Source organism: Aythya ferina (assembly GCF_964211825.1).
Source record: "Aythya ferina genome assembly, chromosome: 30".
NCBI lineage: Eukaryota > Metazoa > Chordata > Aves > Anseriformes > Anatidae > Aythya > Aythya ferina.
This window is the reverse complement of record NC_140327.1, coordinates 2,319,570-2,342,665: the sequence shown is the minus strand read 5'-3', so window position 1 is coordinate 2,342,665 and position 23,096 is coordinate 2,319,570. Positions and strand designations below refer to the sequence as shown.

At 59.7% G+C, this 23,096-nt stretch overlaps 3 protein-coding genes across 3 annotated transcripts; 2 read left to right on the top strand and 1 right to left on the bottom strand.

The window, feature by feature from the left end:
* Window positions 1-358: 358 nt before the first annotated feature.
* On the bottom strand, window positions 359-7,621 carry LOC311425399 (uncharacterized protein). Its single transcript, XM_084501267.1, has 4 exons — window positions 7,551-7,621; window positions 5,968-6,068; window positions 5,061-5,135; window positions 359-4,105 (listed from the first exon to the last, which is right to left on the bottom strand). The coding sequence occupies exons 2-4, from the start codon at window positions 5,999-6,001 to the stop codon at window positions 1,782-1,784; spliced, it is 2,433 nt and encodes an 810-aa protein (XP_084357393.1). The 5' UTR covers window positions 6,002-6,068; window positions 7,551-7,621; the 3' UTR covers window positions 359-1,781.
* A 134-nt stretch (window positions 7,622-7,755) lies between these two features.
* On the top strand, window positions 7,756-14,440 carry LOC311425406 (uncharacterized protein). Its single transcript, XM_084501274.1, has 4 exons — window positions 7,756-7,768; window positions 9,183-9,289; window positions 9,933-10,306; window positions 11,291-14,440. Exons 2-4 carry the CDS (start codon window positions 9,202-9,204, stop codon window positions 13,478-13,480), a joined length of 2,652 nt encoding a protein of 883 aa, XP_084357400.1. The 5' UTR covers window positions 7,756-7,768; window positions 9,183-9,201; the 3' UTR covers window positions 13,481-14,440.
* Window positions 14,441-16,985: 2,545 nt separating this feature from the next.
* Window positions 16,986-23,089, top strand: LOC311425405 (uncharacterized protein). The gene is made up of 4 exons (XM_084501273.1): window positions 16,986-17,050; window positions 18,139-18,213; window positions 19,223-19,471; window positions 20,827-23,089. Exons 1-4 carry the CDS (start codon window positions 17,017-17,019, stop codon window positions 22,899-22,901), a joined length of 2,433 nt encoding a protein of 810 aa, XP_084357399.1. The 5' UTR covers window positions 16,986-17,016; the 3' UTR covers window positions 22,902-23,089.
* The last annotated feature ends 7 nt before the right edge of the window (window positions 23,090-23,096 follow it).

Sequence of the window (23,096 nt, the reverse complement as noted above, 5' to 3'; positions counted from 1 at the left end):
CCACTTGGGGCTGGTTTGCAGCAAAACGGGAAATTGAAGCGAGGGCTCGCCCCGTTAATTTTTACAATTAGTTAAAAATTAACAATCTGTGTTAATCTTTATAATTTTTATAATTTTGGCTTTGTTTCCTCACCGGCTCGGCCACCCCCCAACTGATTTTTGGGTGAAAACGAGGGGATTTTCCCATTTACTAAAACAGCGAGGCCCTGAACCCTTGGGACCATGAAAAAGGAAACAAAACAAAACAACAAAAACCACACTAAAATCACCCAAATGACCTAAACCCCCTTAAAAACCCGAAGGACCACTTTTTGTCCCCAAATCCCCGTTTTTCTCCCCAAAATGAGGCAGGCGGCACGTAGCTAGGCTCTAGTTTATTTCTACTGACGGGAGGAGCGCAGCGACGCGGACAAAAGCGGAAAATACCCAAATTTCCCCCCAAAAAAGCAGCGGCCGCTGGGGACGGTGCCTGGCGGCTCTGATTTTGGGCTTTTTCCACCCAAAAAATGCCTTCTGCTTCCCATTTATTTTTCGTCATCTTTCACTTTTTTTTTTTTTGCATTATTCTCGGGTTTTCTGCTTTCCATTTTCCATCACCAGTCTTGAAACTTGCCTGATTCTGCTCGTTTTTGCCCCAAATTTGGGGAAATTCCCGCTTTCCATTTCACCTTCTTGTCCTTTTTAGGGAAAAAAAACAAAAACTTAAAGTTTTATTTTTATTCTTTTTTGATCCTTCGACGCTTCAGCATCCTGCGCGCAATCCTTCCCGTTTCTTCTCGTTTATTCATTTTTAATTATTTTTTATTTTTTTTTCTTCATTTTTACCCTCCCCGGGTTTGGGTCCAAGCGTTCGCAGCCCGGCGCCAGGTGGAATTGGGGGAAAAAACGGGGATTTCGGGCCGGCAAAAAAAAATCACCACCGCCGTTCCCCACCGGTCGCAGAGCGAAAGCGAACACAAAAAATTAGGGAAAAAGGAGAAAAATTCATTACCCACCCCCCCACACACTGCAAACACACATTTTTTGTGAAGTCCACGTGAAAAAAAAGGCAAAAAAACAAAAAAATGACGTCGCCGTTAAGTGACCTCACCGGGGTCTGCTGCGAGGATTTTTTTTCTTGCAAAAAAAGGGGAAATTAAGAAAAAAAACGGCCCCGGGGCCACCTCCATGCGTGGGAACAGCCCGAGTCCTGCTGGAAATGTGTCTTTTGGCTGGTTTTTACCCAAAAAAAGGGTGGCGGGGCTGCGGGAGGGGAGCGGGGCCGGTGGGGATGGGGAGGATGAGGATGGTGAGGGTGGGGATGAAGATGATGATGGTGACGGGGATGAAGATGGGGATGAAGATTATTGTGGGGATGAAGATGATGATGAAGATGGGGATGAAGATGATGGTGAGGATGATGATGATGGTTGGGGCTGATTGTGATGAAGATGATGATGGTGAGGCTCGTGGCGATGAGGATGATGGCGAGGATGAAGATGGGGATGGAGGGCGTGATGATGATGATGAAGGGGATGAAGATGCTGATATGGCGGTGAGGATGATGATGGTGATGATGGTGAGGATGATGATGATGGTTGGGGCTGACGATGATGAAGATGGTGATGGTGAGGTTCATGGCGATGAAGATGATGATGGTGAGGATGATGAAGATGATGATGGTGAGGATGACGATGGGGCTGGAGGGGCCAATCCCGAGCCCCCTTGTGCCCGAGACCCCCCCCGGGCCCCCCGCCGGGCTCTCCTGAGGGGGGGTCCCGCGGCCCCGCGCCCGCCCCCGCTCAGTTGATGAGGGAGGAGGCCGGGGGGGCGCCCGGGGGGGAGGCGGCCGGGGGGAAGGCGGGGGGGGGGAAGGCGCGGGCCGGGAACGGGAGGGCCCAGGGCAGCTCCAGGGGGGGCAGGGGCAGGGCGGCGGGGGCGGCGGGGAAGGGGGGCAGCGGGGGGGCGGGGAAGGCGCCGGGGGGCAGCGGCGGGGCCGGGGCGGCGTTGACGTTGGAGATGGCGTTGACGTTGGCGTTGACGCTAGAGTTGACGTTGGCGTTGACGTTGGCGTTGACGTTGGCGTTGGTGATGACGTTGGCGATGGCGTTGATGTTGGCGTTGACGCTAGTGTTGGCGTTGATGTTGGAGTTGGCGTTGACGTTGGCGTTGACGTTGGGGATAGCGTTGACGATGGCGTTGATGTTGGCGTTGACGTTGGCGTTGACGCTAGCGTTGGCGTTGACGACGGCGCTGGCCTTGGCCTTGTCCCCGGCGTGGGTGCGCTGGTGCCGGTTGAGGTGGGAGCTGCGGCTGAAGCACTTGGCGCACTCGGGGCACTTGTAGGGCTTCTCGCCGGTGTGCACGCGCCGGTGGATGGTGAGCTCGGAGCGCTGGATGAAGCTCTTGCCGCACTCGGGGCAGCCGTAGGGCTTCTCGCCCAGGTGGATGCGCTGGTGCTTGATGAGGTTGGAGGAGACGCTGAAGCACTTGCCGCAGACGTTGCAGGCGTAGGGCTTCTCCCCGGTGTGCATGCGCCGGTGCTTGGTCAGGTCCGACTTCTGGATGAAGCCCTTGCCGCAGTCGGGGCACTTGTAGGGCTTCTCGCCCAGGTGGGTGCGCTGGTGCTTGATGAGGTTGGAGCGCACCCCGAAGCTCTTGCCGCAGTCCCCGCACTTGTAGGGCTTCTCCCCGGTGTGCATGCGCCGGTGCTTGACCAGCGCCGAATTCTGCCCGAAGCTCTTGCCGCACTCGGGGCAGGCGTAGGGCTTCTCGCCCGTCTGCGTGCCCTGGTGCTTCACCCCCTCGCCGCGCTGCGCCAAGCTCTTGCCGCACTCGCTGCACTTGGGCGGCCTCTCCACCGCCACCGCCGCCGCCGCCGTATTTTTGGGGCGCCCGCCCCACCGCGAGCTCTGCCCGCACTCCCCGCAGCCCCCCGGCCGCTCGCCCCGCGCCCCCCGCCGCCGCTTGGCACCGCCGCCACCACCGCAACAGGGCTCGGCGTGGACGCGGCGGTGCCGCTCCAGGTGGGACCCCTGCGAGAAGCCCTTGCCGCAGTCGCCGCAGCGGTAGGGCTTCTCGCCGGCGTGGATGCGGCGGTGCCGGTCGAGGTGGGAGCTCCAGGCGAAGCTCTTGCCGCAGTCCCCGCAGGCGTAGGGCTTGCCGGCGGCGTGGCCGCGCTGGTGCTGCAGCAGCGCCGCGCTCAGCCCGAAGCCCTTCCCGCACTCGCCGCACTTGTGGGGCTTTTCGGCGGTGCCGCCGCCGCCGCATCCGCGCCGGCGCTTGGCCAACGCCGCCGGGCTCTTGCCAAAAGCTTTGGCGCCGCACTCGCCGCACTGCGCCGCGCCGCCGCCGCCGCCGCCGACGCCGGCGTGGGTGCGGCGGTGCCGGTCGAGGTGGGAGCTCCAGCTGAAGCTCTTGCCGCACTCGGGGCAGGCGTAGGGCTTCTCGCCGGTGTGGATGCGCCGGTGCCGCTCCAGGTGGGAGTTCCAGTTGAAGCCCTTGCCGCAGTCGCCGCACTTGTAGGGCTTCTCCTCCAGGTGCTGCTTCTGGTGCTTCACCAAACCCGAGCTGGCCGGGAAGCTCTTGCCGCAGATGCCGCATTGGCACGGCGCCGCCGCCGCCGCCGCGGCGCCGCCGTGCACCCGTTGGTGCTGGATGAAGGCCGAGCCCACGCTGAAGCTCTTGCCGCACTCGGGGCACTTGTAGGGCTTCTCGCCGGCGTGGCGCCGCTGGTGGGTGATGAGCGTGGAGCTGAGCCGGAAGCACTTCCCGCACTCGGGGCACTTGTAGGGCTTCTCCGCCCCGCGCCGGCGCTTGGTGAAGGCGGCGCCGAACGCCAGGGCCTTGCCGCAGTCGTGGCAGCGCCCGTGGGCCAGGAGGCTCCGCTGGGGGAACTTCTTGAAGCCGGCCCGGTGGCCCGATTTGCCGGCCCGCTTGCCGGCCCGGGGGGCGCCCTCGGTTTTCGGCGCCTCGCCGCTCGTCGCCGTCCCCTCGCCGCCGCCGCCGCCGCCGGGCGGGTTGGGGCCCTTGGGTTTGGGCGCCGGCGGCGTCCCCTCGGCGGCGCCCGCCTCCGGTTGGCCCGGCGGGGGCTCGTCCTCCTCCTGCTCGCTCAGCAGCCCGGCCTCTGCGGGGGCAAGGGGGGGCTCTGGGAGCACCCGGCCGCGGGTGAACCCGAAGCCCCCCGGCACTCGCTTCGCCCACGTCGTCGCCCCGGGGAGGGCCAGGATGGGTTGGGTTGGGTTGGGTGGGGTTGGTTGAGTTGGGTTGAATTGGGTTGGTTGGGTTGGGTTGGGTTAGGGTTGAGTTGCGTTGGGTTGGTTGAATTGAGTTGGGGTTGGTTGGGTTGGGTTGGGTTGGGTTGGGTTGGTTGGGTTGGGTTGAGTTGGTTGAGGTGGGTTGGGTTGGGTTGGTTGCATTGGGTTGGTTGCGTTGGGTTGGGTTGGATTGGGTTAGGGTTGAGTTGCGTTGGGTTGGTTGAGTTGAGTTGGGTTGGGTTGGGTTGCGTTGCGTTGGTTGCGTTGGGTTGGTTGGATTGGTTGGGTTGGGTTGGGTTGGGTTGGGTTGGGTTGGTTGGGTTGGGTTGGGTTGGGTTGGGTTGGGTTGGGTCGGTTGGGTTGGTTGCGTTGGGTTGGTTGAGTTGGGTTGGGTTGGTTGGGTTGAGTTGGGTTGGGTTGGGTTGGGTTGGGTTGGGTTGGGTTGGGTTGGGTTGGGTTGGCATGGAGGATCTTCTGCCCGATGAGGCTGCTCAACGCCAACCCAACTTTGGCCAACTCCAATGACGGGATGTCCCCAATTTCATCATCTTCAGCACCAAAAAAATGACCAAACCCAAATTTGGCCATCTCCAATTTATGGAACATCCCCAATTTCATCATTTTTAACATCAAAAACCCCGCCCAACCCAACGTTGGCCATCTCCAATGACGGGACGTCCCCAAATTCATCATTTTCAACACCAAAAACCCTGCCCAACCCAACGTTGGACCCCGTAACTCTTCCGGGCGACCCCCTCCCACCCTCAATTTGCCCAATTTCGCCCGAAAAGCCCCAAAATCGCCGCGTTTCACCCCAAAACTCACCGGACGCCAGCCCCCGGCGGCGATGCGACTCGGCGAAGGCGGTGATCCGCGGCCAGCTGATGGCGATCTCCTCGGCTAGGGGACACGGTTGGAGTGCCAATTATGGCTTTTTTTCCCCCAAAAATAGCCGCGCGCCCCTACGGGATCCCGGAGCACCGGCAGGAGGACGCCCGATGTGGCTTTGACCCAAATCTTCCATTTTTATGGGGTGAATTTGGGTCAAAATCACGATGATAGGGATAAATTTGGGTTGAACGACATTTATTGGGGATAAATTTGGGTCAAAATCACGATTATAGGGATAAATTTGGGTCGAAATCCCTATTATAGGGATAAATTTGGGTTGAACGACATTTATTGGGGCTATATTTGGGTCAAAATCGCGATTATAGGGACAAATTTGGGTTGAACATTTATTGGGGATAAATTTGGGGCAAAATCCCAATTACGTGGGATAAATTTGGGTCGAAATCCCAATTATACGGATAAATTTGGGTTGAATTACATTTATTGGGGATAAATTTGGGTCAAAACCCCAATTACAGCGGATAATTTTGGGCCAAAATCCCAGTTCTGAGCGATTTTGATCAAAACTCCAATTACGGGCAATAAATTTGGGTCGAGACCCCAATTACGGGGGATAAATTTGGGTTGAATTCCCCCCAAAATGATCAAACCGCACCCGGGACCCCCACCCTTTATTTAAGCTTAAATCTGGGGATTTTGGGAATTTTCCCGAACCCCCAGTTTCTCCTCCCTCTTTCCCGCACCCCTCGGCACAAACTGGGGCCAAACCCTTAAATTGAATCATTTTTATTAAAAAAAAGAGCAAAAAAGGAGGGAGGAAGAACCGAACCGGCGACTTGATTTTGGGGTGAAAAACCGCATTTTTGGGGCTGTGCCTCACCCAGCGAGATGACGTTCTCGTAGCTCTCCTGCATCGTGTCCTCGGGGGGGGGTCCCCAAAATTTTGGGGGTGGGGGGGGGACAAGCGGAGGTCTCCGGCCCCTGTAAGGCAAAGGGGGGGGGACCCCAAAATAAAGGGGGGGGTCCCCATGGCTGGGGGGGGCCATGGGGGGGTCGTGGGGGGTCATGGGGGGGTCGTGGGGGGGTCATGGGGGGAGTAATTAAAAAGGGAGGGGTAATTAATAAAAGGGGGGGTGATTAAATAAGGGGGGGTGTTAAATTGGGGGTGATTAATTAAGGGGGGGTGATTAATTAATAGGGGGTGATTAAATAAGGGGGGGTAATTAAATGAGGGGGGTGATTAAATAAGGGGGGGTTAAATAAGGGGGGGTTAATTAGGGGTGATTATTTGGGGGGGTAATTAAATGGGGGTGATTAATTAGGGGTGATTAAATGGGGGGGTGATTAGGGGCGATTAATTGGGGGGGTGATTAAATAAGGGGTAATTAAACAGGGGGGGTAAATAAGGGGGCAATTAAACGTGGGGGGGGCGTTTAAGGGGGTGATAAATAAGGGGGGGGGGGGCAATTAACCCAATTAACCGAGCGGGGGGGGGCCCTGCGGGGATGGGGGGGGCAAAATATGGGCAGGGGGTGCGGGGGGGGGGGCACGGGGATTTGGGGGGGATTTAGGGAATTGGGGGGGTCGGGAATTTTTTTGGGGGGGTCGGGAATTTTGGGGGGGGTCGGTAATTTGGGGGGGGGTCGCGAATTGGGGGGGGGATAACGGATTGGGGGGGGTTGAGGATTCGGGGGGGGGGTCGCGAGTTTTGGGGGGGGGTCGCGGGTTTTGGGGGAGGGTGCCGCGAATTGGGGGGGGGTCCGGTATTAAGGGGGGGGGTCAGGATTTAAAGGGGGGGGTCCCGAATTAAAGGGGGGGGGTCAGAAATTAAGGGGGGGGTCCGGAATTAAGGGGGGGGGTCCGGAATTAAGGGGGGGGGTCCGGAATTAAAGGGGGGGGGTCCGGAATTAAGGGGGGGGGTCCGGAATTAAAGGGGGGGGGTCCGGATTTAAAGGGGGGGGTCCGGAATTAAAGGGGGGGGGGTCAGAAATTAAGGGGGGGGGTCCGGAATTAAAGGAGGGGGGTCCGGAATTAAGGGGGGGGTCAGGAATTAAGGGGGGGGTCCGGAATTAAAGCGGGGGGGTCAGAAATTAAGGGGGGGGTCCGGAATTAAGGGGGGGGGTCAGAAATTAAGGGGGGAGTCCCGAATTAAGGGGGGGGGTCCGGATTTAAAGGGGGGGGTCCGGAATTAAAGGGGGGGGGTCCCGAATTAAGGGGGGGGTCCGGAATTAAAGGGGGGGGTCCGGAATTAAAGGGGGGGGGTCCGAAATTAAGGGGGGGGTCCCGAATTAAGGGGGGGGGGTCACAAATTGATGGGGGGGGGTCCCAGCATCGGGGGTTGCTTTAAAGCACCGGGGCTGGATCCGAGGGGTCTGGGGGGGGGGTGAAGGGGTTGGGGGGGGGGTTTTAGGATTTTTTGGGGGGGGGGGGGGATTATTTTTGTTTTTGGGGGGGGGTCGTTACCTGCTCGGCGGGGCCCGGGGCCGCTCCGTTGCACGCCGGCTCCGTAACGCGGGGCACAGGAAGGGGCTGGAGCCGGGGGGGGGGGGCAGCAGGAAAAGGGGGGGGGGCTGGGCAAAAAGGGGGGGGGGCGGCAGGAAGGGGGGGGGCGGCAGGAAGGGGGGGGGGGGCGGCAGGAAGGGGGGGGGAGCGAAGAAAGCTCCGGGAACGCCGGTGGAACGGTGGGGAGGTGGGGGGGGGGGGGGGACTGGGAGGGACTGGGAGGGACTGGGAGGGGGTGGGGGGGGTGTGGGGGGTGTGGGGGGGGGATGGGGGGGTTTAAGGGGGGTTGGGGGGGGGAATGGGGCTGGGAAGGGGAGTGGGAAGGGGACTGGGAGGGACTGGGAATGGGACTGGGAGGGACTGGGGGGGACTGGGAGGGACTGGGAATGGGGACGGGGGAAGGGAGCCGGGGCTGGGAGGGACTGGGAATGGGACTGGGAGGGACTGGGAATGGGACTGGGACAGACTGGGGGGGACTGGGAACAGGACTGGGATGGACTGGGAACGGGGACAGGAAAAGGGAGCCGGGACTGGGAGGGACTGGGAACGGGACTGGGGGGGACTGGGAACAGGACTGGGATGCACTGGGGCAGGACTGGGAAAGGGAACGGGGACTGGGAGGAACTGGGAACGGGACTGGGAATGGGACTGGGACAGACTGGGGGGGGACTGGGAACAGGACTGGGAGGGACTGGGAACGGGACTGGGAGGGACTGGGAACGGGACTGGGAGGGACTGGGAATGGGACTAGGACAGACTGGGAATGGGGACAGGGAAAGGGAACAGGGACTGGGACAGACTGGGGGGGACTGGGAACAGGACTGGGAGGGACTGGGAACGGGACTGGGGGGGACTGGGAACGGGACTGGGATGCACTGGGAGCAGGACTGGGCAAGGGAACGGGGACTGGAACTGGGAACTGGGAGCGGGGCTGGGAAAAGGACTGGGAAAGGGAACTGGGAGCAGGAACTGGGACTGGGACGGGGCTGGGAACTGGGAATGGGGACTGGGAATGGGGAATGGGGACTGGGACCAGACTGGGACTGGGACTGGGAACAGGACGGGGAAAGGGGATGGGGACGGGGAGCGGGAACTGGGACTGGGAGAGGGAACTGGGACTGGGAGAGGGAACTGGGAATGGGTCTGGGAACTGGGATTGGGAATGGGACTGGGAACTGGGAACTGGGAGGGGACTGGGAACTGGGAGGGGACTGGGAACGGAACTGGGAACTGGGAATGGGAACTGGGAAAGGGAACAGGACTGGGAATGGGACTGGGAACTGGGAATGAGACTGGGATTGGGAACTGGGACTGGGAAATGGGAACTGGGAGGAGACTGGGAATGGGACTGGGAACTGGGAAAGGGAACAGGACTGGGAATGGGACTGGGAACTGGGAACGGAACTGGGATTGGGAACTGGGAATGGGGCTGGGAACTGGGAGGGGACTGGGAACGGGCCCGGGAACTGGGAACGGAACTGGAATTGGGACTGGGAACTGGGAATGGGAACTGGGAGGGGACTGGGACTGGGTGTGGGAACTGGGGGGTGCCCCCACCCCCTCCCCCCCCCATGGTGACATTTGGGGGCGCAGGGCCGGCGGCGGGGGGGCCATGGAGCCCGACGGGGAGCGGCCGCGGCCGGGGGGGGCCGGCGAGGAGGAGGAGGGCGACGAAGGCCACGAGGCCCCCGCGGCGCAGGGTAGGTGGGGAGGGGGCTGGGGGGGTTGGGGGGGGGGATGAAGCCCCCCAGGACCTCAAAATATGGGGCGGGGGCTCCGTCACCCCAAAATCTGAGCCTATAGGGTGGGGTCTTCATCCCCCCCAGGACCTGACCCTATAGATTGGGGTCTCCATCCCCCCAAAATCTGACCCCATAGATTGGGGTCTTCATCCCCCAAAACCTTAAATTATGGGTTGGGGTCTTCATCCCCCCCAGGACCTGACCCTATAGGTTGGGGTCTTCATCACCCCAAGACCTGGCCCTATAAATCAGGGTCTTCATCCCCCAAAACTTGACCCTATAGGTTGAGGTCTCCATCCCCCCATGACTTGACCCTATAGGTTGGGGTCTTCATCACCCCAAAACCTTCTCCCATAGAACGGGGTCTCCATCCCCCAAAACTTGACCCTATAGGATGGGGTCTCCATCCCCCCATGACTTGACCCTATAGATTGGGGCCTCCATCACCCCAAAACCTCACCCCATAGAACGGGGTCTCCACCCCCCAAAACTTGACCCTGCAGGACGGGGTCTTCACCACCCCAAAACCCGATCCTATAACTCGGGGTCTCCCCCCCCAAACCCTCATTGTGCCCCCCACCGACCCCTTTTCCCCCCGCAGCCTCCTCGCCGACCACCGGGACCACCGCGACCACCGCGACCACCGGGACCACCGGGACCACCGCGACCGCCGCCCCCCCTCCGGAGCCCCTCCGCTGGACCGTGGTGACCCCGCGCAGCCCGGGGGGGCTCTCCCCATCCCCGAGCCCCCTCCCCAATTTCTCCCGCAAAGCCTTGGGCTGCCCCTCGCCTTTCGGCAAACCCCGGCGCGCGCCCCCCACCGCCGCCGAGCGCGCCGCCTTCGCCTGCCTCCACTGCGGCAAAACCTTCGCCGTCGCCTCCAACCTTGGGCGCCACCAACGCGCCCACCTCGCCGAGCCCCCCGGGGTTGAAAACGGGGGGGCACGGGGGGCTCCGGCTCAACGGGGGGCTCCGGTAAGTCAACGGGGGTCTTTGGCGAGTCAACGGGGGTCTCTGGCAAGTCAATGGGGGGCTTTGGCAAGTCAACGGGGGTCTCCAGTAAGTCAACTGGGGTCTTTGGCAAGTCGACGGGGGTCTCCAGCTCAATGGGGGTCTCCAGTAAGTCAACTGGGGTCTCCAGCAAGTCAACGGGGGTCTTTGGCAAGTCAATGGGGGTCTCTGGCAAGTCAGCGGGGGTCTTTGGCAAGTCAATGGGGGTGTTTGGCAAGTCAACGGGGGTTTTTGGCAAGTCAACGGGGGTCTCCAGCTCAACTGGGGTCTCCAGTAAGTCAATGGGGGTCTTTGGCAAGTCAACTGGGGTCTTTGGCAAGTCAATGGGGGTCTCTGGCAAGTCAACGGGGGTCTCCAGTAAGTCAACTGGAGTCTCTGGCAAGTCAACGGGGGTTTTTGGCAAGTCAGCGGGGGTCTCCAGCTCAATGGGGGTGTTTGGCAAGTCAACGGGGGTCTTTGGCAAGTCAATGGGGGTCTTTGGCAAGTCAACGGGGGTCTCCAGTAAGTCAATGGGCGTCTTTGGCAAGTCAATGGGGGTCTCCAGTAGGTCAACTGGGGTCTCTGGCATGTCAACAGGGGTCTCCAGCTCAACTGGGGTCTCCAGTAAGTTAACTGGGGTCTTTGGCAAGTCAACGGGGGTCTTTGGCAAATCAATGGGGGTCTCCAGTAAGTCAATGGGCGTCTTTGGCAAGTCAACGGGGGTCTCCAGTAGGTCAACTGGGGTCTTTGGCAAGTCAACTGGGGTCTTTGGCTCGTCAACGGGGGTCTTTGGCAAGTCAATGGGGGTCTCTGGCAAGTCAACGGGGGTCTCCAGCTCAACTGGGGTCTCCAGTAAGTTAACTGGGATCTTTGGCAAGTCAACCGGGGTCTTTGGCATGTCAACGGGGGTCTTTGGCAAGTCAACGGGGGTCTCCAGTAAGTCAACTGGGGTCTCTGGCATGTCAACAGGACTCTCCAGCTCAACGGGGGTCTCCAGCACGCCAACGGGGTTCCCCGGCGCGCCAAGCCCGGGGTTCCCCTCAGCGGTGCGAGGAGTGCGGCGAAGCCTTCGTGCGCGGCGCCGAGCTGGTGGCGCACCGCCGCCTGCACGGCGCCGGGCGCTCGGCGCCCTTCGAGTGCTCGCACTGCGGCAAGGCCTTCACCTGGAGCTCCCACCTGGCCCGGCACCGCCGCGTCCACACCGGCGAGAAGCCCTACCAGTGCCCGGAGTGCGGCAAACGCTTCGGCCGCAGCTCCCACCTCTACCGCCACCAACGCGCCCACGCCGGCGGCCGCTCCTACATCTGCACCTACTGCGGCCGCAGCTTCGGCAGCACCCTCCACTTCGAGCGGCACCAGCGCACCCACCGCGGCCGCCGGCCCTACAAGTGCACCCTGTGCCGCAAGAGCTTCGGCGACGGCCCGGCCTTGGTCAAGCACCAGCGCCTGCACCTCGGCGACGGGCCCTACCGCTGCGAGGACTGCGGCAAGGCCTTCGGGGCCCGCGCCCAGTACGCCCGGCACCGGCGGAGCCTCCACGGGGGCGAGCAGCCCTACCGCTGCGGCGACTGCGGCAAGAGCTTCTCCTGGAGCTCGCACTGGGAGCGCCACCGCCGCATCCACACCGGCGAGCGGCCCTACGCCTGCGGCGACTGCGGCAAGCGCTTCAGCCGCACCTCGCACCTCTACCGGCACCAGCGCACCCACGCCGGCGGCCAGCCCCACGTCTGCGCCCACTGCGGGAAGAGCTTCAACAGCACCCTGCACTTCCACAAGCACCAGCGAGCGCACGCCGCCGCTGCCGGGGCTGCCGGGACCGGGATCGGGACCGTTGGTAGCGGTGTCGGTGCTGGTAGTGGTACTGGTGTTGCTGGTAGTGGTACTGGTGCTACTGGTAGTGGTATTGGTACTGCTGGTAGCGGTACTGGTGCTACTCATAGTGGTATTGGTGCTGCTGGTAGTGGTACTGGTGCTACTGGTAGCGGTGTCGGTGATACTGGTAGCGGTATCGGCACCACTGGCACCAGTGTCAGTACTACTGGTAGTGGTATCGGTGCTGCTGGTAGTGATACTGGTACTACTGGCAGCGGTGTCGGTACTACTGGCAGTGGTACTGGTGCTACTCGTAGTCGTATTGGTGCTACTGGTAGTGGTACTGGTGCTGCTGGTAGCGGTGTCGGTGATACTGGTAGCGGTATCGGCACCACTGGCATCAGTGTCAGTACTACTGGTAGTGGTATCAGTGCTACTGGTAGTGGTACTGGTGCTGCTGGTAGTGGTATTGGTGCTACTGGTAGTGATACTGGTACTACTGGCAGCGGTGTCGGTGATACTGGTAGTGGTATCGGTGCTGCTGGTAGTGGTACTGGTGCTGCTGGTAGTGGTATTGGTGCTACTGGTAGTGGTACTGGTGCTGCTGGTAGTGGTATCGGTGATACTGGTAGTGATACTGGTACTACTGGCAGCAGTGTTGGCGCTACTGGTAGTGGTGTCGGCACTACTGGTAGTGGTATTGGTACTACTGGTAGTGGTATTGGTGCTACTGGTAGTGGTACTGGTGCTACTGGTAGCAGTGTCGGTGCTACTGGTAGCAGTGTTGGTGCTACTGGTAGCGGTATCGGCACCACTGGCACCAGTGTCAGTACTACTAGTAGTGTTGGTACTACTGGTAGCGGTACTGGTACTACTGGCAGCAGTGTCGGCACTACTAGCACTGGTACCAGTACTACTGGCACTGGTACTGGTACTACTGGCAGCGGTATCAGTACTACTCACAGTAGTATCGGCACTATTGGTACTGGTACTACTAGCACCAGTACTGGTACTACTGGCACCGGTAACCACACTACTAGTACTGGTACTGGCAGTACTGGTACTGGTACTACTGGTACTGGTACTACTGGTACTGGTACCAGTGCCACACGGCACAACGGAGCGGGGTGCGGTGGGGGCGCGGTGCCGCGGGCAGGATGCGGGCGACGGTTCGGTACTGGTGCCACTGGTGGTGCTGGTACTGGTGCCACTGGTGGTGCTGGTGGTGGCCATACTGGTGCCAGTGGTGCCGGTGTTACTGGTGTTACTGGTGTTACTGGGGGTGCCGCGCGGCGCCGGCGGCGCGGGGAGGGTCTGGGGGAGCCGCCGCCGGATCCGGCCCCTTAACGATGGGGGAGGGGGGTCGGATCCCCTAAAAAACAGATCCCTGAAAACCCAGATCCCCCAAAAACCCAGATCCCCTAAAAAACGGATCCCCTAAAAAACAGATCCCCTAAAAAACAGATCCCATAAAAAACAACAGGCGCCCCCAAATCCAGATCCCCTGGGAAGTGGATCCCCTAAAAACCAGGTACCCTAAGAACCCGATCCCGCCTGATCCCGTACACGTCACGTCCCCTATAGATCGGATCCTGTATATAATGGATCCCCTATATGCCAGATCCCCTAGACACCGGATCCCCTATATACCAGATCCCCTATATATTGGATCTGTTATATATCAGATCCCATATACATCAGATCCTATATATATGTCAGATCCCATATATATTGGATCCCCTATATACTGGATCCCATATACACCAGATCCCCTATATATCGGTCTCCGTATATATGGGATCCCATTAAATCAGGATCCCAGTAAGCCAGATTCCCCATAAACCAGATCCCTTCTAAACTGGATTCCCCACAGACCAGATCCCCTATAGACCAGAGTCCCATAGGTACTGGATCTCCTATATATGGGATCCCCTAGGAACCAGATCCCCTATAGACCAGGTTCTCCTATAGACTGGATCTATATATGGGATCCCCTAGAAAACAGATCCCCTATAGACCAAATTCCCATACGTACTGGATCCCTTATACACAGGATCCCCTATAGGCCAGATCCTGTAAATACCAGATCCCCTATAGACCAGATCCCCATAGCTACTGGATCTCCTATATACGGGATCCCCTATAGACCAGATCCCATAAATACTGGATCCCCTATAGACCAGATCCCCTATAGACTGGATCCCCTATAGACCAGATCCCTCTCCTATAGGATCCCCTATAGACCGGATCCCCTCTACACCAGCTCACCCCGAAACCGGGATCCCCCCCCCCCAACATCCGCCCCCCACCCCCCCCCAAAAAAAAAAAAAAACAAAGCGATTTTGGGGCGAAACGTGCAGGTTTTGGGGCTTTCTCCCCGATCCTTTTTTTTTCTTCTTCTTTTTTTTTTTTTTTTTTATTTAAAATATTTAAAAATATTTAATTCCACGGGACACCCCCCCCCCCCAAAAAAAAAATAAAAGGGGGCGTTTTGGGGGTGGGGGCGTTTGGGGGGACCCCAAATCTTGAGGGGGGGGGGGGCGGCAAGGAAAAGGGGGGGGGCACGGATTTGGGGCCGTTTCCGGGGATTTTGGGGCCGCGCGGTGATTATTATTATTATATTTTTTTTTTTGGGGGGGGGGCTGCGTTTGTACGGTGAATAAAGTGGCCGAGAGCCCAGCGCGCCCCCCGCCTCTCCCTGCGCCCCGTTTTTGGGGTGAAAAAGACCAATTTTGGGGCTTTGCCTCCTATCGGGGTCGGGTGCGGGGCGGGGGGGTGGGGGGGGGGGCATTGCCCGGTGGGAGGGGGCCCCCAAAGATGAGGGGGCCCTAAATGCACCCCAAAAAACCCAAATCCTCAAAACCCCACAGCCCCAAAATCCCCCAAATCCCCCATAAACACCCCAAAAACCCCCATTTCCCCCCCAAATCCCCCCAAAATCCTCAAAATCCCCCATTTCTCCCCCCCCAAAAAAATCCCAAATCCCCCCGAACCCCCCCAAATCCCCATAAACCCCCCAAATCCCCTATAAACTCCCCCCAAATCCCCCATTTTCCCCCCAAATCCCCCCATTTCCCCCCCAAAATCCCAAATCTCCCCAAATTCCCCCCAACCCCCCCCGAACTCCCCCCAATCCCCCCAATTTCCCCCAAATCCCCCCAATTCCCCCCAAATGCCCCCCCCAAAAAATCCCAAATCCCCCCAAATCCCCCAAATCCCCCCCAAATCTCCCCATTTCCCCCCCAAAATCCCAAATCCCCCCAAATCCCCCACAAACCCCCCATAACCCCCCCAAATCCCCCCAATAAATCCCAAATCCCCCCAAATTCTCCCCAAATCCCCCATAACGCCCCCAAAATCCCAAATCCCCCCCAAATTCCCCCCAAATCCCCCACAAACCCCCCATAACCACCCCAAATCCCCCCAAATAAATCCCAAATCCCCCCCAAATTCTCCCCAAATCCCCCCAAATCCCCCATTTCCCCCCAAAAAAATCCCAAATCCCCCCCAAATACCCCATAAACCCCCCCAAATCCCCCCAAATAAATCCCAAATCCCCCCAAATCCCCCCCCAAAACCCCAAATCCCCCCAAATTCTCCCCAAATCCCCCATAACCCCCCCCAAAAACCCCCATTTCCCCCCAAAAAATCCCAAATCCCCCCCAAATCCCCCATAAACCCCCCCCAACCCCCCCAAATCCCCCCCAAATCCCCCCCATTTCCCCCCCCCTTTTCCCTTTCCCTCCCCATTTTTTTTTTCTTTTTTCCTTTTTTTTTCAATTTTTTTTTAATTTTTTTTTTTTTTTAATTTTTTTTTTAATTTTTTTTTTTCGGGGGGGGGGGCTGCGGGGGGCGGCGGGGGCCGCTAGGGGGGGGCCCTGAGGAAGAGGAGGAGGGGGGGGGGGGGGGGGGGAGGAAGCCGCTTTGTATCCGGGTCACGGCGGAGCCGCCCCCGGCCAGGCTCGGAGCCCCCCTTTGTGGGGTTTTTTTTTTGGGGGGGGAACCCTAAAAACCCTAAATCCCCCCCCCCCGGAATCCTAAATCCCCCCCCCCCCTTTAAGGAACGAGGTAATTGGGGAGGGGAGGGGGGGGAGAGGGGGAAATGGGGGGGGTGGAGGGGGGGATATGGGGGGGGGTTTGGGGTGATCCTATAAATGGGGGGGGGTCGGAGGGGGTTTGGGGGGGTCTTGGGGGGGTTAAAGGGGGGTTGGGGGGGGGTTAAGGGGGGGTTAAAGGGTTTTTTTGGGGGGGTTAAGGGGGTTTTGGGGGGGTTAAGGGGGGGTTGAAAGGGGTTGGGGGGGTGGTTTGGGGTGATCCTATAAATGGGGGGGGGGGGCGTTGGGGTGGTCCTATAAAGATGGGGGGGGGGTTAAGGGGTTTTTGGGGGGGTTAAAGGGTTTTTTTTTGGGGGGGTTGGGGGGGTTAAAGGGGGTTTGGGGGGGTTTTGGGGGGGGTTAAGGGGGGGTTTTGGGGTGATCCTATAAATGGGGGGGGGGGGTCGGAGGGGGTTTGGGGGGGGTTAAGGGGGGGTTTTGGGGGGGTTTAAGGGGTTTTGGGGGGGGTTAAGGGGGTTTTGGGGGGGTTTTTGGGGGGGGTCCCAAATAATGGGGGGGCTTTTGGGGTCCCCAGTTAATGGGGGGGCCCTGGGGGGGTCCCAAATAATGGGATCGTCCTGGGGGGGGTCCCCAATAATGGGGGCGTTTTTGGGGACCCCCAATAATAGGGTGGTCCTGGGGGGGTCCCAAATAATGGGGGGGCTTTTGGGGACCCCAAATAATGGGGGGGCCCTGGGGGGGTCCCCAATAATGGGGTGGATTTTGGGGTTTGTGTTGCAGGGGCCACGCGTGCCCCCCCCCCCCCCTCTAGGACCCCCCCCCGGCACCATGCAGGAGAACTACGAGAACGTCATCTCCTTGGGTGAGGGGGGGGGGACCCCAAAATTTTTGGGGCGGGGGGGGGGGTTTGGGTTTCCCCTCCCCATCCCCGCTTTTTGCCTGAAACGGGCGGTTTTCACCCCAAAATGGTTCCGGAGCCCTAAAAGCGGCTGCTTCCCAGTAAATCCCAGTTGCGACCCCATAAGGGGGGGGCGCTGGACCCTCCCCAAAGCCATAACCCCCCCCCCCAAAAAAAACAGTCCCAAAAATAACCCCACAAATACCCCCCCAAAATACCCCAAACCCCCAAATCCCCCCCAAAATAGCCCCCCAAATACCCCAACCCCCAAATTACCCCCCCAAATACCCCCTCCCCAAAAATACGCCCCCCAAATGCCCCCCCAAATTACCCCCCCCCAAATATCCCCCCAAAAAATCCCCCAAAATCCCCCAAACCCTAAACCCCCCCCCCAAAAATACCCCAAAATACCCCAAACCCTAAACCCCCCCCCCAAAATACCCCAAAATATCCCAACCCCCAAAAATCCCCCCCAAAAAATACCCCCCCCAAATACCCCCCCCCCAAAAAAAAAACCCTAACCCACCCCCCCATTAAACCCAACCCTGGCCTTTTTTGGGGTGATTTACGGGGAATTCGGTTAATTTATTTTTTTGGGGGGTGTTAGATTTTTTTTGGGGGGGGGATTGGATTTTTTTTTTTGGGGTGTTTGATTTTTTTGGGGGGTGTTAATTTTTTTTTGGGGGGGGGGTGGATTTTTTTTGGGGGGGGGTTGTTTTTTTTTGGGGGGTGTTTGATTTTTTTTGGGGTGTTGGATTTTTGGAGGGGGGTGGGGTTTTTTTTATATATATATATTTTTTTGGGGGGGTGGATTTTTTTTGGGGGGGTTGGATTTTTTTGGGGGGGGTTGTTTTTTTTTTGGGGGGGGTTGGATATTTTTGGTGGGTGTTTGATTTTTTTGGGGTGTTTTTTTTTTGGGTTTTGGATTTTTTTTGGGGTGCTGGATTTTTTTTTGGTGTTGGATTTTTTTTGGGGGTATTGGCTTTTTTTGGGGGGTGTTGGGGTTTTTTTTTTTGGGGGGGGGGCATTGCCCTGAGCTGCCCCCCCCCCAGCGGAGGAGATCGCCATCAGCTGGCCGCGCATCGCCGCCTTCGCCGAGTCCCAGCGGCGCCGCGGGATGCTGCCCGGTGAGGGGGGGGGACCCCAAAAAATTTTGGGGTGGGGGGGGGTTTGGGGTGAAATTTTGGGGGTGAGGTTTTGGGGTGAGGGAATTTTTGGGGTGAAATTTTTAGGGTTAGGGAATTTTTGGGGTGAGGTTTTGGGGGGGAGTTTTTGGGGTGGGTGAATTTTGGGGGGTAAGTTTTTGGGGTGAATTCTTTGGGGTAGCGAAATTTGGGGGGGAGTTTTTGGGGTTAGTAAATTTTTGGGGTGAATTCTTGGGGTATCGAATTTTAGGAGTAAATTTTGGGGATAAATTATTGGGGTGAGTAAATTTTTGGGGTGAATTCTTGGGGTAGTGAATTCTGGGGGTAAATTTTAGGGGTAAACTTTTGAGGTATTGAATTTTTGGGGTGAACTTTTGGGGTGAACTTTTGGGGTATCAAACTTATGGGGTGAATTTTAGGCATGAAATTTTGGGGCGAAGGAATTTTGGGGCCAAACTTTTAGGGTAAAATTTTGGGGTAGTGAATTTCTGGGGTGAACTTTTGGGGTTGTGAATTTTTGGGGTAAACCTTTGGGGTAAATTTTTGAGGTATTGAATTTTTGGGGTAAACCTTTGGGGTAAATTTTTGGGGTTTTGAATTTTTGGGGTATCAAACTTCCGGGGCAAATTTTAGGCATGAAATTTTGGGGCGAAGGAATTTTGGGGCTGAACTTTTGGGGTAAATTTTTGGGGTATCGAATTCTTGGGGTAAACTTTTGGGGTATTGAATTTTTGGGGTGAACTTTTGGGGTAAATTTTTGGGGTATCGAATTCTTGGGGTAAACTTTTGGGGTATTGAATTTTTGGGGTGAACTTTTGGGGTAAATTTTTGGGGTATCGAATTCTTGGGGTAAACTTTTGGGGTACTGAACTTTTGGGGTAAACTTTTGGGGTAAATTTTGGGGCGAAGGAATTTTGGGGCCGAACTTCGGGGTTTTTTTTTTTTGGGTTACTGATCTTTTTTCCCCCCCCTCCTCCCTTAAATCCATCAGGAGCCGAAACCGACCGCGACCCCAGCCCCTCGGAGGCCGCCCCCCCCTCGCAACCGGCTTCGGGGTCGGGGTTGGGGTCGGGGTCTGGGGGGTCCCTGCACCCCGATCTGCGGCGCCAGCTGGGGCTGATCCTACAAACTGCGGGGCGCAGCCAGGTGGAGAAGATGCTGCGGGAGCTGGTGCGGGAGCAGGGCCAGGGGGGGCCGCGGCGGGGCCGTAAGAGAGCCCCCAGACCCCCCCGGGACGGAGGTGGGACCCTAAAGCTGGGGAGACCCCCCCCCTGAATTTTTATTGTGGGGTTTGGGGTTGGAGTTTGGGGTTGGGGTTGGAGTTTGGGGTTGGGGTTGGGGTTTGGGGTGGGAGGATTTATGGGGGGGGGATTTATGGGGGGGGGAGAGGGGGAGAGACTTAAATTTGGGGGGGGGGTTTCAAGGTGGGGAATGGGAGTCTGAGTTTGGGGGTGGGAAAAGGGTGAGACCCCCCAAATTGGGGTGGGGGGGACCAAAAAATTGGGTGTGGGAATGGGATGGGACCCCAGTTTGGGGACCGGGACCCCCAGTTTGGGCATGGGATCGAGGATGGGGCTCCCAAATTGGGGGGGCGACCCAAAAATTGGGTGTGGGAATGGGATGGGACCCCAATTTGGGGACTGGGACCCCCAGTTTGGGCATAGGAACATGGGTGGGACCCCAATTTTAGGCTTTTTACCCCCAATTTGGACGTGGGAATACAGATAGGGCCCCAAATTTAGGCCCAGGCCCCCAGTTTGGGCATAGGGACGTGGATGGGACCCCAAATTCAGGGTTGGGCCCCCCAGATTCAGTGCTGGGCACCCAAAATTCAGGCCTGGGACCCCAAATTGAGGACTGAGACCCTAATTTGGGCATGGGAAAAAGGATAGGACCCCAAATTTAGGGTTGGAACCCCCAAATTCAGGCCTGGGCCCACCAAATTTAGGCCTAGGGCCACAATTTGGGCACAGGATCAGGGACAGGACCCCAAATTCAGGTCTAGGCCCCCAAATCTAGCCTTGGGCACCCAAATTCAGGCCTGAGTCCCCCAAATTCAGGTCTAGGACCCCAATTTGGGCACAGGATCAGGAATAGGACCCTAAATTCAGGTCTAGGCCCCCCAAATTCAGGTCTAGGACCCCAATTTGGGCATAGGATCAGGGACAGGACCCCAAATTCAGGTCTAGGCCCCCCAAATCTAGCCTTGGGCACCCAAATTTGGGCCTGAATCCCCCAATTTCAGGTCTAGGACCCCAATTTGGACATAGGATCAGGAATAGGACCCTAAATTCAGGCCAGGGACCCCAATTTGGGCCTGGGACCCCAAATTTGGGCACAAGATCAGGGTTAGGACCCCAAACTCAGTGCGGGGCCCTCAAAACCACGACCAGGCCCCCCCAAATTCAAACCAGGGCCCCCACATTCAGACCTAAACCCCTTAAAACGAGGCCAAAACCCCCAAAATTTGGACAACGGGTGGAAATGGGACCGGCGTCAACTTCGGTGCCACCACTTGGGGACCCGGCGCGGGGGTCCCGGAGGGGGGGGGGGGGGGGGCTTTGACGCCGCCTCCCCCCCCCCATCCTCCTCAAGGCACCGAGGAGGCGGCAGCGGGCGGCGCGGCCACGTCCCCGTCCCCACCGCCACCGCCACCGCCCGACGCCGCCGTCCGAGCCCACCGCAAGAAGAAGGCGGCCACCACGCCGGCGCCGTGCACCGAATGCGTCCGCGGCGCCGCCGCCAAACCCCGGCGCTGCCCCGAGTGCGGCCGCCGGTGCCGCGGCGGTGCCACCACCGCCGCCGCCACCGTCGTCACCGTCGTCACCGAGAAGCCGCACCGGTGCGTGGAGTGCGGCAAGGGCTTCAGCCGCGGCTCCAACCTGGCCCAACACCGGCGGATCCACACCGGCGAGCGGCCGCACCGCTGCGGGGACTGCGGCAAGGGCTTCATCCAACGCTCCGACCTGGAGCGCCATCGGCGCGTCCACACCGGCGAGCGGCCCTACCCATGCGGCGACTGCGGCAAGCGTTTCAGCGTCAGCTCCCACCTCGACCGGCATCGCCGCACCCACGCCGGCGTGGCCGGGCGTTCGGGGGCTCAACCCCGCGCCCGTCCGCCGCCGGCGGGTGAGGGCGGTGGGGTGCCGGCACCCGTCGGCGCCCCGCATCGGTGCCCGGAGTGCGGGAAGGGGTTCGGGCACCGCGCGGCGCTCTCCAAGCACCGCAAGACGCACGGCGGCGAGCGGCCTCACCGCTGCGGGGACTGCGGCAAGAGCTTCAGCCGGGGCTCCAACCTCACCCAGCATCGCCGGATCCACACCGGGGAGCGCCCCTTCGCCTGCGGGGACTGCGGCAAGGGCTTCATCCAACGCTCCGACCTGGAGCGCCATCACCGCGTCCACACCGGCGAGCGGCCCTACGCCTGCGGCGACTGCGGCAAGAGCTTCAGCGTCAGCTCCCACCTCGACCGGCACCGCAAAATCCACGCCGCCGAGCAAGCCGCCTACCGCTGCCCGCAGCATTTGGAAGGGTTTTTGGCCGCCCACCGCCACGGCAGGCTCTACAAGTGCCGAGAGTGCGGCCGTTGCTTCGGCCAAGGCGCCGCTTTGCTCAAGCACCAGCGGGCGCACGCCGGCGGCCGCCCCCCGCCGCGATCTTCCGCCGCCTGCCCCGATTGCGGCAAGGAGTGCGAGGAGGAGGAGGAGGAGGAGGAGGAAGGCCGGGGAGGTGGGAGCGCGGCCGCGGCGCCGGAAAAACCCTACAAATGTGGAGACTGCGGGAAGGGCTTCGGGCAACGCTCGGCGTTGGTCAAGCACCGGCGCATCCACACCGGGGAGAAGCCCTACGCCTGCGGCGACTGCGGCAAGGGCTTCATCCAGAAGTCGGACCTGACCATCCACCGGCGCATGCACACCGGGGAGAAGCCCTACAAGTGCCCCGAGTGCGCCAAGTGCTTCAGCGTCTCCTCCAACCTCCTCACCCACCGGCGCACCCACCTGGGCGAGAAGCCCTACGGCTGCCCCGAGTGCGGCAAGAGCTTCATCCAGCGCTCCGAGCTCACCATCCACCGGCGCGTGCACACCGGCGAGAAGCCCTACAAGTGCCCCGAGTGCGCCAAGTGCTTCAGCCGCAGCTCCCACCTCAACCGGCACCAGCGCACCCACGCCGGGGACAAGGCCAAGGCCAGCGCCGTCGTCAACGCCAACGCTAGCGTCAACGCCAACGTCAACGCCAACATCAACGCCATCGTCAACGCTATCCCCAACGTCAACGCCAACGTCAACGCCAACTCCAACATCAACGCCAACACTAGCGTCAACGCCAACGTCAACGCCAACATCAACGCCATCGCCAACGTCATCACCAACGCCAACACCAACGCCAACGTCAACGCTATCTCCAACGTCAACGCCAACGTCAACTCTAGCGTCAACGCCAACGTCAACGCCATCTCCAGCGTCAACGCCGCCCCGGCCCCGCCGCTGCCCCCCGGCGCCTTCCCCGCCCCCCCGCTGCCCCCCTTCCCCGCCGCCCCCGCCGCCCTGCCCCTGCCCCCCCTGGAGCTGCCCTGGGCCCTCCCGTTCCCGGCCCGCGCCTTCCCCCCCCCCGCCTTCCCCCCGGCCGCCTCCCCCCCGGGCGCCCCCCCGGCCTCCTCCCTCATCAACTGAGCGGGGGCGGGCGCGGGGCCGTGGGACCCCCCCTCAGGAGAGCCCGGCGGGGGGCCCGGGGGGGGTCTCGGGCACAAGGGGGCTCGGGATTGGCCCCTCCGGCTCCATCGTCATCCTCACCGTCATCATCTTCATCATCCTCACCATCATCGCCATGAGCCTCACCATCATCATCTTCATCATCGTCAGCCCCAA

Bases quoted from the DNA above. Each gene is read 5' to 3' on its own strand.
- LOC311425406 (XM_084501274.1), top strand. From the start codon at position 9,202: ATGGAGCCCGACGGGGAGCGGCCGCGGCCGGGGGGGGCCGGCGAGGAG. The intron at 9,290-9,932 runs GTAGGTGGGGAG...TTCCCCCCGCAG, and splicing joins CGAGGCCCCCGCGGCGCAGG to CCTCCTCGCCGACCACCGGG. The intron at 10,307-11,290 runs GTAAGTCAACGG...GCATGTCAACAG, and splicing joins CGGCTCAACGGGGGGCTCCG to GACTCTCCAGCTCAACGGGG.
- LOC311425405 (XM_084501273.1), top strand. From the start codon at position 17,017: ATGCAGGAGAACTACGAGAACGTCATCTCCTTGG. The intron at 17,051-18,138 runs GTGAGGGGGGGG...CCCCCCCCCCAG, and splicing joins CGAGAACGTCATCTCCTTGG to CGGAGGAGATCGCCATCAGC. The intron at 19,472-20,826 runs GTGGGACCCTAA...ATCCTCCTCAAG, and splicing joins CAGACCCCCCCGGGACGGAG to GCACCGAGGAGGCGGCAGCG.
- LOC311425399 (XM_084501267.1), bottom strand. From the start codon at position 6,001: ATGCAGGAGAGCTACGAGAACGTCATCTCGCTGG. The intron at 5,136-5,967 runs GTGAGGCACAGC...CGTGTCCCCTAG, and splicing joins CGAGAACGTCATCTCGCTGG to CCGAGGAGATCGCCATCAGC. The intron at 4,106-5,060 runs GTGAGTTTTGGG...TTGCCCCCGCAG, and splicing joins CCGCCGGGGGCTGGCGTCCG to AGGCCGGGCTGCTGAGCGAG.